This window comes from Balaenoptera borealis, assembly GCF_965194805.1.
Source record: "Balaenoptera borealis genome assembly, chromosome: 12".
NCBI lineage: Eukaryota > Metazoa > Chordata > Mammalia > Artiodactyla > Balaenopteridae > Balaenoptera > Balaenoptera borealis.
The window spans coordinates 80,201,378-80,218,146 of NC_138869.1; the positions used below are offsets into that span (position 1 = coordinate 80,201,378).

At 42.8% G+C, this 16,769-nt stretch overlaps 1 protein-coding gene across 8 annotated transcripts in view; it reads right to left on the reverse strand.

The window, feature by feature from the left end:
- Positions 1-395: 395 nt before the first annotated feature.
- Positions 396-16,769, reverse strand: part of ADGRF5 (adhesion G protein-coupled receptor F5) — a 109,266-nt gene continuing 92,892 nt past the window's right edge. For 7 of the 8 annotated variants that reach the window (XM_082347556.1, XM_082347558.1, XM_082347559.1 and 4 more), the window contains 9 exons: positions 15,487-15,699; positions 13,580-13,732; positions 11,602-11,810; positions 9,155-9,334; positions 6,200-7,585; positions 4,908-4,949; positions 4,762-4,821; positions 4,066-4,150; positions 396-2,185 (listed from right to left, as the gene is read on the reverse strand). In XM_082347556.1, coding sequence (XP_082203682.1) covers positions 2,106-2,185; positions 4,066-4,150; positions 4,762-4,821; positions 4,908-4,949; positions 6,200-7,585; positions 9,155-9,334; positions 11,602-11,810; positions 13,580-13,732; positions 15,487-15,699 — 2,408 coding nt within the window. In that variant the 3' untranslated portion in view covers positions 396-2,105. Of the gene's footprint in view, positions 2,186-2,816; positions 2,884-4,065; positions 4,151-4,761; positions 4,822-4,907; positions 4,950-6,199; positions 7,586-9,154; positions 9,335-11,601; positions 11,811-13,579; positions 13,733-15,486; positions 15,700-16,769 lie in introns of all 8 variants that reach the window. The other variant, XM_082347553.1, reaches the window with a different exon arrangement.

Here is a 16,769-nt window from a genome sequence, read left to right on the forward strand (position 1 = left end):
TTGATCATTCCCTGAAAATTTTTAAGCCTGACAATCATTTCCTTTAGGGACTTTAAATAATGAACTATTCAGCTGGGATAATGACGTGACAATTTGCAGGCAAATGTGGGCGGAGATGTCTGCCTCGTTTGTGAATATGTATGAAAAAAGAGTTCATTTCCTTGAAACATTAGGACTTCTGTCTCACCTCCCCCTCTCCATAAAGAAAAGAGAGATGAAAATAGAATTTAAAATTTAAAATAAACGGAAGAGATTTTAAAGAGTTAAAACATTTACAGAATACTCTTTCGAACCTCAATAAATAAATGGTTGCTGAATCTCGGACTCTTTTTGGCCTTTCTTCCTGGTGGTTGGACCCGTTTAAATTTGTCCTTATGAAGACCACACAACCCACGTTTTCAGAGAAGCCCCACATTTTTATTCTGTTTCACTGTCTCCCTGGGATCCGACTCTGGTTTGGAATGTATGGTTGCTGTGGCTACAGTACATGGTTAACATTTTTTTTTTAATTAATTATTTTATTTATGGCCGCGTTGGGTCTTTGTTGCTGCGCGCGGGCTTTCTCTAGTTGCGGCGAGTGGGGGCTACTCTGCGTTGCGGTGCGCGGGCTTCTCACTGCGGTGGCTTCTCTTGTTGCAGAGCATGAGCTCTAGGGCACGTGGGCTCAGTAGTTGTGGCACAGGGGCTTCATTGCTCCGCGGCATTACATGGTTAACTTTGATAAGGATGCTATTGTAATCTTTGTATTTTTATGAAGTGCACACACACAAGCAAAATACACACATGCACATAATTCACAAACAATCTTCACCATCTGTTCATCAAGGTAAAGTGTCATCAGGAGCACAGACTAGCTGGTTGTAAAATTTCTTTCTAGAAGATTTCCAGGTGGTTGGAATAAACACAAATTAGACAGTAGAAAACTCTTAATGTATATTGGTCTAGGAAATTAGGAACTGAAAGAATACATAGAGAGCTATACAACACACCCAGGGCCCCTAAATCCACAGTAACTACAATAATAATATACAATGCTGTAAGGTCATTAAAATCTATTCTATCATGCACAGAAAAGTACCTGGTTAAAGCTGTTAAATATATGACAGTTGAGGGGGGTTCTGTATTTCAGTGCAATATATCACATTTGGAAATGAATGGATATAAAAAAATATATTTTTTGCTTTCAAAAAGTGGAACAAAGCAAAACATAAGGCTTTTCTGCTAAACTATAAAAGTGTAATCAGCAGTTGGTCTGCTGTGATCTAATAAAGCATGGTCATCACACTTTCTCTGTCTATTCATTCCACTTAGCTCCAGCCTTAACATACAGTAGCATATATGTATGTGTTTAGCATCAGGAGAATCATGTCTTCTTCTATGAATTTCTTGTAAATATTATCATCCACTTGAAAGCATCTTTGATATAATTTCCTCCCTAAGTTTTTCATTGCCTTTGTTTTTTTTGGTCCCTCTTAACTAAGGAAATACCAGGAAGATATTGAAGTTTCTCCACGGCTAATTTTCGATTTCCATTTTGGAGTCATTTTTGAATTTTCAGGGTTGCAGCACACGAGAAGCAATTGTATTAGGTCATTAACATGGAAATCTTAAAATGTGGTCCTTATGTTGTTCTTCTCTATTTTTTTCTTTTCCTTCTAGTTTCCTCCATCCCTCCCTTCTTTCTTCCTTTCTTCTTGCCTTCCTTCCTTCCTTCCTAGAATTCACTGAAGTATTTCCTAGGTCCTAGCCTTTCACTTATTATTTTAATCAAAGCTTATCTTTGGGCCCAGGGTGTGAAAAGTAAAAATGTCTCTGAAATTCTATTTTACAATATAGACAGAGAAGTTGGCTTGAGTTTCACTTAAATACTATACACAGTCGGTATCACACAAGGGGTGAGGGTGGTAGGGCTGCAACATAAATGTAACAATTCCTTTTAGTCTGTATTTACAAAAGAAAGCCCCTTCCCTAATGAAAAAGTCTCTTCAGCATCTGCTCCCAGAAGCCTGCGGAGAAAACATTTTATCCATGGCTTGGAAAGGATCTCTTTTTCAGAGAATGTCCACTGTTCCCCAAGAGGTTCCATGGGCTGGATTTTCCTGTTCTTAGTTGAGCAATGAATAAGCACTGGATGTGTTTTCCAGGGATGAGCTGGTTATTTCTGGGGTGGAAACATTGTATGTTCCTGAAAAACAGAACAGCAGCTCAGGGGAAGGCCAAGTCTTCATGATTACTGGGGTGTGAACCTCTGCTAACCGCCCAGGGGGCGCTCTACTCCAGGAGCCAGGTAAGCTCAGGCCATGCCTGGATAGGAACACATGCCTGCCCTCCTCCCCAGACCCAGAAGTCCTGGAGAACAAACAAAGCTGTTCTCAAGCATGCGTGGCAGCCGACAAGACAAGCACCAACTATTTCACATCATACCAGCAGCCAGATTTCTACAAAAGACAGGGAGATTGCGACAGGGGCAGCCCTTGGCATGCCACCACATGCACTGGCCTGGGGGCATCCGTGGGAGGGAATATCCCTGGTCCCTTTGGGTTGGTGTGACTTTGGGAAGTTCTTGGGTGGGGCCTGGGGGCTGAGCCGGGGAAAGGGAGGAAAGGAAAGAAAAGAGAAAATCACAGAAGAAAAGGCAGGACCAAAAAAGCAGCAGGAGTCAGAGAATGCCAACAAAAGTGCTGAGGGTGGGTGTAGCAGGGCGGGTGGCCCTCGAGCTACTGCACAGGCTCGTGTCAGCAGGGGGGTGGGGACTGAACACGGGGACGGTAGGGGCTGTGTGTTGGGCAGGGGAAGCGACACAGTGCCCACCCTACCATCAGATGGGCGGACTGCCACGGCTAACAAGGTTTCCATCATTGCCTGGGGGGCCCTTTTTCGCTGCTGACAACACAAACCAAAGTTACAGTGATTATGGAACCCTCAAATAGGCCAACCTGGATCTGCATTAATGACCCTGAAAGGCTGAGTGGCAATGGCCGGGGCTCTCAGGCCCCGGGACCTTGGGAACAAGACCCCAACTCTTGATCTGACTGGTTCAGAAACAATGAACACATTTTATTGACCTTACATATTGCATAATTCTGATTCTGTGGAATCATTTCATAGAGTTTTCACTGTTCTTGCTTTCATGCAAATGGTAAACATGATCCAGGGACGGTGCTGGCCAAAGGGAATCGTTCTAACATACCCTGGAGATTTGATCATTTCACAACAGGTCCAAGCAAAAGTGAAGGTCCTCCAGTTTCATGAGTAATGCATCAAAATGAAGCTCAAAACACCAAGTTCTCCAGAGTTTCAATAATTAATAAGCATTCTCAAAATTTGCTTTATATGAAAAGCCTTAGTCAGGAAGGCTTTTGATACATTTGATACATTTCTTCATTTGTGAGATTTGTTCAGTTTTGAGGAGCTGAAAGGAAGTCTGGTGCCTATTTTCCAAAGGGGAGGAGGTGGTGGTGACATGGGACAGGAGTTTCAGCTTGCCAGAATAGCTGAGACCCACTGCCCAAAGTCATTAACATTCTTTATCTTATGTATACAAGGAGGAAATGTTCACTGCGCCATGCCCCTAATAGAACAGCTAACTTGGGTGATCCCGCATATGTATGCACAGTTTTATAAATGTCGATGTGTAAAAGAAGCACACTCCAAAAAAAGAAAAGGGAAAAAAAAGGGAAATGAAACTCACAGCATGGGATCTTATGGTAGGATTCTCCAAATATATTCTTCGCTGCACTGTAACGCATAAACATGACCTACCTATTCTTATATAACAGGAATAGAAGAGAACTCCGTGTTTGACCAGGCCAGCAATTTACAGTTCCCAGTTTTATGGTGGATACAGTTTTTATGGAGAGCTCTCCACAAGTTGAAGGCAATTGCCCTCTGTACCAACCTCTTGGTTGTTTGGGAAAATATAAGCAAGTATTTAACCTCTGCCCCAAATAAGGCCATTATGGGTCAATGCCATGAAGTGGGCAGTGGGACAGTAGGGGTGTGAGATTCCCCCCAGGGCAAATATGTTTAGGTCAACCCAGGAAACATCTAGAGGTCAGCACGTACCTGTTTTACCAAACAAATTGTTAAATCTTCTTGATATTGGAGAACTCATAGAAAATACAGGAGTAGATGAACCTAGGGATGTTGACTAGAAAATAAAAAAAGAATTACAAAGCAAACGTGTTAGACCAAGGCCCAGTTTTGATCTGTAGGATGATTCGTTTGCTGCCTGCTAGTGGTCGCTGACAGCATCTTTCATCTCACTTTAAGGAGAGAGGCTGGATGAGCATGAATTTCTATTTCAGACAAATTAAGCAGGGGAGCCACCTTTTGAAACACTGTAATATCACCACCGGTATTAGGGAAATAGCTTCCAAATACATTTTTTACTGTTTGATAGGGTTTATTATCTTCTGACATATGAAAACAAATATATTTAAGTGCAATAGTTATTTTCCAAGATGAACTACAGATAATTCTATTCATCATTATTCTTCAAATTTTGTTCTTTATGGCCTTGAGTTTCCCCAGAAGAGTGCTTCTCATTGAAATTTGGTTTTAACCTCCAGTTGATATTAACTGTGCTATTTGTAACTTCTATTTAAAGATGTGGGGACAGCATCTTAATGCTAGTTCCGTTCCATGACTACGTTTAATAGGCAGAATCAGGTAAGAAGCAAACACAGTGGAATAATCTATGTTATAATTGGTAGTGGAGAGAGAGGGGTTTGTGAAAGTCTCTACAAAGGAAGTATTTACCTTTGAGTGCTGTGAAGACCATCTCGACAGTGAAAACTTATTCAGCAAGGCTTCCTGTACCTGCATCATTTAAAAGAAGCCATTGTCAACTCAACATGTCACTGCAATTTAGACTTTTCTAGGATCATGACTGTCACTGTTCTTACCTTCTGATCCCAGAGGCATCCAAAGAGTAAAATGAATAATCCCTGAAAAAAGAATTGGGAAGAAGTGCATTTTAACCATATTAATTATATTAATCATATTCTAGTCTAGCAAAATAGGAAGTATTGTTCACCTGCCATAGAGTTTGTACTACCTCTTTCCACATCTGCATTTATGGCCCAGTAGATGACAATGATGTAGTAGGTCCACACCAAGGGACCTTTGATGTTATAATGTCATAAGGATACTTTCAATTTCCCTATTTCCACCCAATTGTGCACTGGCGATCCTGCTGGTTATGTTATTAAACATACGTCTTATGTCTACAGTAGCCCTCATGTAGTTGTGATGAGAACATAGGGCATGAGGTGGAATAATCAGTCCCTTCTAGTCAAGGCATATTATAAACATCATTAGACATGAGCCTTAGAGTTTGGAGCTGTGGACCCAGTAGCAGAAGTTAGGATTTGCATGGTCTTGGCAGGGCAATGTCTTGACATCACCTCCAGATGCCCTGGATCCTCACCAGCTCATGGGGACCTAGGCCTACCACTGATCTACTGGTTGAATCAGAATTAAGCATCCCCTTCCTTGTGCTCCAAAGGCTTGTTGTCTGTACCTCTGCTAAAGCCCTCCTAACAACGTGGCTTGTATTATAGTTACTTGCGGCTGGAGAGCAAAGAGAATGTCTTTTTCATTTTCACATAAAGGAGCAAAATGTCTACCTTACATAGAGCATTCATTCTTTCATCCTTCAGAAAAATGTTTCCTGAGAACCCATTATGTGGTACAGAGCATTCATTTCATTTGCCAAATGGTTACCGAGCACCTAGGCTGTGCCAAGGTCTTTGCAGGCACTAGGAATGTACTGATAAATAAGACAGATGCTGCCCCTGACCTCACCAAGGCAGAGCTCATTTAATGCTTGTGGAAATTAACTGGAGAGATTGTTTGGTTTAATGGTGGTATTTTCATTTAGGAGATAATAAACGGCATCAAGATAATGTTAGATAAACAGCAAAATCCAGTGTAGGGAAGGGACTTTCCTCCTATTTGCATTATCAGGGCATTTAGAAGAGAGGTGCATATGCGACTAAATTATAATTCAGGTGATAAGAGGCATGAGGTTCCATGGGAGCAGAGGAATGTGCCCTTTCTATTTCATTGAGTTCTTGTCATTACCGTTCTTTAGGGCTAGGGCCTCCTATGAACAAAAGTCCTTCCCCGTTCCTACCCCTGTTTGTGTTTCTATCATTATAGATCCTTCCTGAGAGCGCTGCCCTGCAGAACGTACCTGGAAGGCATTGAGGAGGGTAAATACAACGTGGAACACAGCATTGCTCCCCTGGAACACGGTGGCGAGACCGAAACCCCAGGTGAGCCCCAAGAGTGGTGTGAGGACCCCAATGCTCTTGGTGATCTGGAACAGGCTGCTTTTTTCCTGCTTGCTTGGCTTGTCCCCGATGGAAGGTCTCAGGATCTTGGTGATGACCACGACCGTGATGGTCACGTTGACCACCACGATGATCAGTGCTGGGATAACGAAGGCCAGCAGGGCCTTGGTATCCTCCCAGTTGAGCCAACAGGCATTTTTCCTCGTGTAGACCTCCCGGGGCTGGGTGGCCCCCACCGTGATGACGGAGATGACCAGAGGGCAACCGTAGCCGAGAGAAAACGCAATAGCCTTCTGAATGGACTTGCTCGTGTCATGCAAGATGAAAACCAAGCGGTAGAAAAGCATGAGGCCCAGAGTCAGCATCCAGAAGAAGACGCTGAGGTAGGAGAAGTGGACGAAGAAGGTGGCGGCCACACAGGCCGTCTGGTTGAGTGGGTAGCGGTAGTTGTGGATGGCGGCGGCCACGATGAACCAGACGTCGGCGACCAGAAGGGAGGCGGCAATGTTCACGATGCAGATGTGGCGCATGGAGGAAGTCCGGTTCTTGGTGACTGATTTCCACACCACGGCTTCCACAGCAAGGCAGGCTGCCAAGCTCAAGATGGAAAAGCACAGCCCAATGTAGGAAATGATATCCAGTAGTATTTTCAGGAGAGAATCAGGATCTGGGGAATCAGGGGACATGAGGATGGAGAATGATGTGAGGTGGTCACAGCTGCAGGACACACTGTCCTCGGTGACTTCTTTAACATAACACCCACTGCTGTCCCACCCCCCTGTGTGGTTGGCGAGGTTGAAGTTCCAGAAGACACACCTCGGTACCCCGCCCGAAGGGTTGTTGTTTTTGAAAGTCATCGAAATCCTGAATGGCGTGGTTATATTCTGGCTGACAATGGTTGTCATCACTAAGCTGTTTGCAAAAGTCTTTCCTGGAACATCCTGGGCCAGGATGGTTTTGAGAGTTGGGAAAGCCACGGTGACGATAAATGAATCTGGTTGCAGGTGTTCCAGCTGGCATTCATTAATGGTCACATTGCCCCAGAGGTCAGAGTCTAAGAATACAAAGCTCTGTGTGTAGGATTTGGGGTGGCCAGATTTTATGACCATGCTCTTCATCTGAACATTAGGTTGGGAGATGGTGCTATCTTCTGACCGCAGGGCTCGGGAAAATCTTTCCACTGAATGCAGTAACTGTGAGCTCTGATTGGTCTTTTGCTGTTGTGACGTCATCCAGGTATTCAAAATGGGTTTGCCGAGGATGACGTTGACCGTGGAGAGGACGTGCTGTAATTGACAAGGCATGGGATCAAACCAACCGAATGTTTTCAATCATAAGAGAGAAAAAAGAGAACATCTCCCTGGAAACTGGCTAAGTGGGTACAGGGAAGAAGAAAAGAGAAGAGAAAAATGCAGCATCACAGGCTGTGGAGGATTGTGATCCACCTTCTTATGGAGGGAAATAGCAGGGGATGGGTCCTCACAACTGCGAGACTTACTAAACATTTAGCGGTCGTGACGGTGAGAACTACCCCCACCTCTCACTAAGGTCGACTCAGCAGGCTGACAGAGATATTTATTAATTGTTTTATTTTATTTTAAACCTCAAGCCTGTAAAGGCTGTTGGGTGGGTGGTATCTCACCAGCAAGGGTGAGGTAGTCTCAGAAGACCCTCTCAAATGCTGAGCATCAAGTAAGCCATGGGAGTGTTGTTAAAGGCATCTTTCTTTTTAGCTCAACATTTTGATTCTCTCTCCCATAAACTTGGAATTGTCATTTGTGGCTTCTCTCCATGGAGAGAAGTGGCTTTTTCTCTCTGTCCTTCTTTGCCTTGTTCTGTTCTCTGAAATGATGAACGCTGCAGTTAGTTGAATGGTGGCCCTTATTTGGAGAAAACCTTATTTGGAGAAAGGGTCTTTGTAGATGTAATTAAGGATCTTGAGAGAAAAATCAACCTGGATTACCTAAATGGGCCCTAAATCCAGGTATCCTTATAAGAGACAGAAGAGGAGAAGGTAAATGGAGAAGAAAAGAAGGTCATGTGAAGACAAAGTCAGAGGTTAGAATGAGGCAGTTTGTTACAGCAGCCCTAGGAAATCTGTATAAGCTCCTTGGACTCCTGGTACCCAAACTGCTTGCCAGTTACCTCTGGTTGGGTTTGGCCAATGAGAAGCATCGGCAGGAGATGAGAGGGTGAGCGAAGAAAGAAGCTGAGATATATTTTTCCTGCTACCCACTGCACCTTCATTTCACTCTCAGCACACCTTTGGTGATAGTTACCTACTTCCAATACTGTAACTCCTGCTCAGTGATCCCTCCTCCAAGGCTATGGGTGCACTATTTCCTTTCCTTTCTGCATTAGTCCTCAGGGTAGTAAGGGCTTCTAAATGTAGCTCGTCTCTGGGTGCCTGACACCTTTTTTTTTTTAATTCCTGGTTTTACCTCCGTAAGTATCCTTTCCTTAAAGTCTCTTCATTTGAACTCTGGTGGGTGAATTCTCTTTCCTCTCAGAACGCTGATTGCTTCAAAGATCATGCTTTGTGAGAGACCATTGAGAATCCCACCTCGTACATATTCTGAAAACCTTTCATTCCTAGTTTTCTTAGAAAGCAGGTAAGACTTCATTCTCTTTTAAAGAAGAAACTAAAACAGACCTTCTCTAAAGAAATCTTCTTAAGATCCCAAAATGTACACTGAAAATATTCACTGATATGCTAAAAGCCAGAGCTGGCAAAGCGTTGCTCGGGATAAGACAGAGAAGAAGTTGCAATGGAGAGAAGTTATGTTTCTTGACCCCAAGTCCTGAGGGATGAAAAGACAAGACCCCAAACTCCTGCAAGGCTTAAGCAAACTCACCATCATCATTTCTGAATTCACTTGGGTTGGAACTGTTGAGAGCAAATCAAGGATGTTAATAATGGCTCCCAGGCTCCCAGGAAATGAGTTGACTTCAAGTTTCACCTGGTTTGTGCTAACGGAAAGATTCTTTAGGTATGAAGGGAGCTTCGCATCCTGAGAGGGGCTCTTCATCAAAGCCTAGTAAAACAAAAGCCGACACAGACAGACAAAAACCAAAAAACTTGCCCATCAGTCATCAAATACTGCTGATACATCCATGACAAAAATCTCTCACATCTGAGTTTCCTTTTTGATTCCTCCATTCTCATAAGTATATCCCATAAGGTAATGTACTTATCTCTTAAACTGTGCTTGCTCTTCAGAATGGAATATTACATGAGACCTCACACACAGAAGGGGAACAGTAGAGTATATGTCAACCTGATGACTAGTTGAAAAGAAAAAGGAAGGGAAGTAGATATGATTGCTAGAGAACTAGATTAAAGTTGCATAAAATTGTCACTTGATTGTCTGGATGAAAGCACATTTGCCACTCTGCTTTTTCTCATCACTTACCTCGCTGACCATGAGAGTGGTTTCTATCCCAAATTTCCTGGGACAGTTCTGGTTTATATCTGATGTCCCAGTGTAATTATAAATAGTGCCCTCTTTTATTTTCAAAAATGATACAAGTGAACTTATATACAAAACAGAAATAGACCCATATACATAGAAATCAAACTTAAGGTTACCAAAGGGGAAAGGGGGGGAGGGAAAACAAAACCAACAAGGACCTACTGTATAGCACAGGGAACTATACTCAATATTCTGTAATAACCTATAAGGGAAAAGAATCTGAAATATTCTTTTTCAGATTCTTTTCCCTAACACAACATTGTAAATTAACTATACTTCAATAAAACAAACACAAACACACACACACAAACAAAAAAACCAAAAAGCAAAAAGTATCCTGGTTTGGATGATAAACTATATGGTCACCTTATCTATAATGATCACATTTGTGTTTTCTAACTATCTGACTCCTCACTATAATTAAAGAATGAACTAAAAGTTGGTCTTCTCCATAAAGAACTTTGATGAGTGTTCTAACCCAGGGGAGTGTCTTCCTCTGAATGCAGAAGTATTTGTTTTACTTAACAGAACTTACATTTGTGACATCTCTACCAGTGTCATCCTGTGTTTTAATTTCAATCTCTCTCCCATTAAATGATAAGCTCCTTAACAATGGGAACCATGTGTTGCATTTCTTTATATCCTTCTCATATCCCATAACCCCTAACATAGTCATTTAACTTCGTATGTAGTAGGTATTCAATAACATATGTTGAATGGATAAATTAGACGGAGCATGACAGGTCAGCATGCCCCCTTTCCATTGAAAGGGTATGTAGTATCTAGAATTGGGACCAGGGCCCAATGTTGAGTTCAAATTATAATTTCTATCTTCCTCAATTGGGATGGTTTATATTCCCGATGCTTTACCCATCAAGGTCTAACTCAGATGCCAAGTTTTGCAAGCAGAACGTCCTGATTATCCTAGCCCAAATTAATACATATATAACATCTACATTCCGTACCCAATCAGAGGTCAAGTTCTGATTTGGCCTCTTTACCCTGATAGCACCTATAATAATGCTTTATACATTGTCGGTATTTTAATGAGTTTGATGTAAGACAAGAGATAATTAGATAAAATGCAAACCAATATCACCCTTTTTTCTCAGTCCTTCTTCCCAGGATGCGAGGATTTGGAGCTAACCAGATGTTAGCCCCAAATATAGCTCATGGTCTGAAGATGTTACCATGAGCTATAACCCCACTAATTGCCTCATTTATTGTAACTCATGGAATTTTAGGAGTCTCGAACTTTCAGCAACTTAAGTATGAGAGGTAATTTATATTTATTTTGATGAAGTGAAACATGTTTTTCCTACCACATGGCAGTAACCTCTATTCTAGGTAAGAGAGGTCAGCTAGGCCCTTCTGTAACTATAGTTTACCTCTAAGGATTAAGGAAATCTCAGACTTGTAAAAACATAAAGCCCAAACTATTTTTTTTGACTGATGAACCTTACTTTTTGTGTTGCTCCCCTTTCTGAAAAGATTAGCGCTATTAGCGTGATATAAAAATTCTTCAAAGGAGAGCAGTTAGAGGGGATAACACGACTTCCATCTTGGCGGTAATGGAAACAAGGTATTAAGAAGTCAAGGTGAAGCTGTACAGCTGGTCCTAGAGCAGAACACGTATTTCGCTGCCTCCATATTTGGATTCAAGCAAAATATTCAGCATTTCTAGGGTTGCATCTTCTTTGGAATTAAATAAGTATAGCTTTGAGGGCAACACGAAGCAGCTCAAAGCCCATTTTCCTAAGTGCTGAGAAACAGGATCAGCTAGACACATCTCCCCACCAAGAGTTCACAGTCAAGGGTTTAAGAATTACCTCAGCCAGCTGGAGCAGAGTATTTATTGGGGCGGAGATGCAGTTGTTTTTCTTGACCTTCCACTGGGAGCCCACACATCTGTAAGTTATGATCCCGCCAATGGGACTCCCAGGGATTCTGGGAACATTCGAGAACTGGCAAAGCTTCTGGATGACTTTTCCGGGTTCCCCAACACCTATGATAGGATCTTGGCATGTGACGTTCTCCCCTGCATTGGAAAAATGGACATAAAAAGGACAATTGAAAAGAGGAGAAAAGATAGTGGAAACAGGGTCAGGCTTAGGTAGAGTTTTGATCTTTGAACTCATCTCCTTTTTTCCTTTTAGTGACCTTTTCGGAGTTGCCCAGTTTCTTTATTTTGCCCCTGATTTTCTAAAGCCCCTTAGTGCTTTCCATGCAAATCCAATTCTAATCTGCGCTGGCTTTTTCTAACAGAATTTATTTCCTCAATGCCTCATTCCCACCTCTGACCTCCAGGAATCTTCTCTCTGATGTCTGTAAAATCTAAGCCATGGAAAATAATGAGAGCTTGATGTGTACTCATCCAGATAAAAGACAGGCAGGTTAACAAGGGTCTTAGGGACATAATGACTTAATCCAAGGGATTCTCAACTCTGGTGTATTAGAATCACCAGAGGAGCTTGGAAAATACCAATGTCCAGGCTCACTCCAGCCCAAGTAGATCAAAACCTCTTGGGCTGGAATTCAGGCATCAGCAGTTTTTTAAGCTTCCCCGGTGATTCTAGGGTGCAGCCAAGTTTGAGAAGCACCACCTTAATCCAAGGATATAATTAGTGGTAGGAATTCCAGGCACCCATGACCTGAATATTCTGGGCAATATTCCTAAGCATTTATTCCTTCTGGTTTCCCTTAAGGAAGACTTTTCTTTACCTCTACTCAAGACAGACTTGAATGGGAAAATGGCATTTATTGCAGAATCTCTAGTCTCCAGGGGACCCTGACTCTCTGATGAGCAGACCCCCTTCTCATCATCTTTTAAATTTAGCATGAATTGAGTTCTCAGCCATTGTGTAAAATCTTAGAATACCTAAGTAACGTTCTATCAGGAAAAAGAAGAGGAATCAGACTTGGTATGAAGAAAGAAGAGCAGAACAAAGGTAAGTGAGTAAAACATGATGATGCCTAGGCTAAGATGGGGGGACAGTGGAGACATGACCTTGGCGGCCCCCTGGAAGAGGTGTGCTTGGTGGGGTCCAGAGGACCATGACTCAGAGAGATAGGGAGCTCTAAATTGCTTCCTACTTTGTTGTCTAGGGCTCAGATACCAACAGATGTGAGAAGGACCTCAGATCCCTCAGTAAACTCAAACAAGCTTGGCAATGGAGCCATGGATCCTACAGACATCACGGGTTCTATTAGAGAGAAGATTTCTGGGGGGAGGGGATTGCTTATGATGCAAGCCCAGGAGCATCCTTTATCCACTTGCCCCTCGGTTGCTACTGAGGAGAGCTCTTCGGTATGGGTTATTACAGAGATGGCTCCACAAATCACGACCTTTTACCTTGAAAATAGTATTTAGGGGGATATTGGCTCAGTGATGACAAAGGATGGGAAAGACAGTTTCTGATTCTTTTTACGTGACTCTTTTTACACAGTTTCTGATCCTTTTTCTGTACGGAAACATGGCTTCATCTGCAAGGCTTTCTTGATCAATTTCTCCCCCCCTAATCACTAGCAGAGTTAAACTGGGCAGCCTCTTCTAGCCACCCACAACTGTCTCTAGTTTAGAATCTACCACATTATATGTGATAACATTTTTAAATCACATTTATCTCTCCCCTAGGCTTGAGGCCAAGAAACATAGCTTATTGCTTTTCAAAGCCCCGTGCTTAGCTCAAGGCTTGCTACATGAAAGTGATTAACATATATCTATTGATGGATGAATGAGGGAGTGAATGAATACATGAATCCCTGCTCGTGACTATAACATTTTAAAATAATTTAAAATGCTCTCACCAGGAACCAGATTAAGCTTCATAGATGGGCTCCGGACTGAATTATTAGCGGTGTTGGTAATGTGACAAAACACATCCATATTTTCTGGACAGGAAATTGAGTTTGCCACGAAATGGTGTTTGTAGCACACTTGCTTTCCATTAACTTCTTTTGCTAAGGTACAATGAAAGAATGAAGTCAAAGCATTAGTATTCAAAGCACAAATTTTGTTAAAATCATCCAATGTGGATAAACTTGTCCAAACTTTTCCCAAGAATGTGCCACATTCATTTTAATGTGGTTTTCAAAATGCCTCTAGCCTAGAAGTAAGTAAGCCCACATTGGCATGTGTGCTAGCCAAAACCTTACCTCCACCATTCATGACTCCAAATCTGTGCCCACACAGTTCTGGACAATCAGAATGCTTTCTCAACCTCCCTCTACCTAGCGAAATCCCATCATGTTCTGTGCCTTAATCCTATCCTGCTTTTCCCGCATAGGTTTAGAGGTCATCTTTTTACAGATCTGTCTCCTCCACCAGACCCTAAGTTCTTGGAGAGAAGATACCTGGTCTTATTTATCTTTGCATCTCCCAGTGCCTAGCTCAGTATTTGACACAAAGAAAGCAGTGAATGCATGTGTGTTGAACACAGAATGTTAAAACGCTTAAATAGCTCGGTACCCAGATTGATTTCATATCCCCGCTACCAGCAGCCTTCTCTAAATTGTCCGGTCTTTATGGGATCCCCATTTTTCTGAACTTCCATTGTTCTTTCTATCTGTAGTGTTCATTTTGTATATTTAATGCTCTCTGTATTGTCTTTTACAACATATGCCCTTCTAGATATTGATATATATGCCCCACTTCTTTCATCTCCTTTTCATTGCCTACTGTTATGTTTTGTATTAAGCATAGGTCCCAAAGAACAGTCCTTGAAAGTATGAATGAGCTTATAAATCCCTCATGAAGGTGTCCATGCATTACGATTTGCGGTTGTGAGTTCATATTTGGTTGACCTTAATCTACAGGAATCCTGAGGGATCTGGATGGAGGGTACATTCTACCAGAGAGGATTTAAATTTTTTGCCCAGGTACTACTGAGTGCTACCAACGGGCTACTTTAAGTTGATTACTCCTCAGCTTGGAGTTATTGGACCACATAGGTAGTATAAATTCAAGCCCCAAACCTGAATGAAGGCAGGACAGTTATACGTCTCAGGGGAAATTTTTGCCCACCCAGCACTGAGGCCAAGCTCTTAACTCTGGCAGATGAATTTTGTTTTTCTAGCTTCTTCTTTTACTGAGCATGTCATTGTCTGAGGGTCCTGACATTGTGCTGATGGGGTGGGTTGCCTTAGTTACTGCATTGGGAGCAAGCCCTTTTCTTTCATACACTTCAGAGCCTTAAAATTCAAATTCAGGATTCTGAGGTTTCTGATATTGGCAGATGCCCTCAGGGAAACTCCAGCATTAGCTAAAGCATCACCTCTATTTTTTCTTTTCTTCTATGTTTTTGACCCTTGGTTATTTCTCTTACTCTCTTGCCTGCTCAACTGTGCATTTAAAAGGATTTTTGCCATACTTTTATTGCACGCTGACTCATAGCATAGAGGGAGGGGTGATCAGAATATCGAGTCTACTATACTGAGAGCGTAGAAGGCTTGTGACGGTCACTTAATACTGTCTTCAACAGCTGTCACTAAAAACAGTGGGCTCCACCCTCACAGACTCTCAAGATTTTGTCACAAACCAATGAGCTACTGGTCACTAGCAAAATAGAAGGCAATAAAGCCTCATGGGCTTCCCTCTGTTACATTATGTCTCTGAAGCAATCCCTCTGTCTCTTTACCCCTATTTTAAGAGTAGATGTTTAGACTGCACATATACGGAATCATGTGTCCTTACAATTCAGCAGTGGGCATCTTACCAGCCGGAAAGGACGAGGAACCAGCTTGGAAAATGACCTTGTAGTCTCTGTCTTCCTCAATGCAGCACTTGATGTGACGGGAGCTAGTGCATGGAATGACAGCTTCCAAAGGATCAACCATGATATCGGGCTCTAGGGGCAGCGGGTGGACGGTGACATCTTTGGCCATGACACTGTATGAATTCTTGTATCGAAATATGCAGTGATAGGTTCCTGAGTGGAAGGAAGCCAAGAGGAGATGGAACGAAGTCATCGCTCCAAAAAGACATTTGCTGAGAAAGTTGAGAAGAGGCTTGGTTTTCCTTGTCAAGCTGGGGCACAAGCACAGCAACCCCCCCACCCCCGGGCCCTGGACTAGAAAATGCTCCATCGGTTCCCCTCCTGGGTTCGCTATGCATTTGAAGGACTGACTCATCGTCACCTAAATATTCACTTACTTTCGAATAAAATCAAGTGGCGTATCCAGAGTCATATAGCCTGTTGGGGGTGGAATTGAATTTCAAATCTGGTTCACAATACCTACTCCAAGGCTCTTTCTTTAACCGGGGTTGCAGGGGGGGCGGAATGCGAATTTTGGTGTGTGCTGGGCTGGGGAGTTCTTTGAGGAAAGTTGTCAGTGAGAGGGAAATGGAGCGCTGTGGTCTTGCGAGGCCCCCTCTCCCCATCTTTAAGGGAGTAGGTGCCTGTGGTCTGGGACCTCATGGCCACACTAAGGAATGTGGGGAGGGAGCGGGGAGGGAGGGAGAGAGGTTGACTGTGAGTTCTTGGGAGAGCTTGGTCTGTGGACTCTGCGATCAGATGTCTGACTCTTATCTAGAAAAGTCTAAAGAGGAGAGCGGGCCGACTTTGCAGGAGTGAAAAGAGAAGGCTGCAGCAGGAGGTGCCTGCACACCCAGTGCTTGGTGAAGCAGAGTGGACTGCGGACAGGGCTTGGGTTGAGCTTCATGAAAGGAACTCTTCCTATTGGACTTCACACCAGACCCCATCAGAGGATGAACCACCATTGGATCAGCTGTCGTCGGGACAGTGGAAGATTATAACAGCATCTACAGTTAAGTAGGACCTTTCAATGTTCCTGACATTCCTTCTCTTTGCCCCGACTCTGGAGGAGCCAGAGTAGCTGCTAGCCAGAGGGAAAACACGTAGAACGAGAACAGAGAGGAAACGCTTTCTGATTCCCATTGGGAGGGAGGGGAAATTTACATTGAATATAAAATAAAAGTGTAGGTGATTTAGATGAGAATAGATGATTTTTAGCACCTGAGTCTGGGACTGTTTAATAG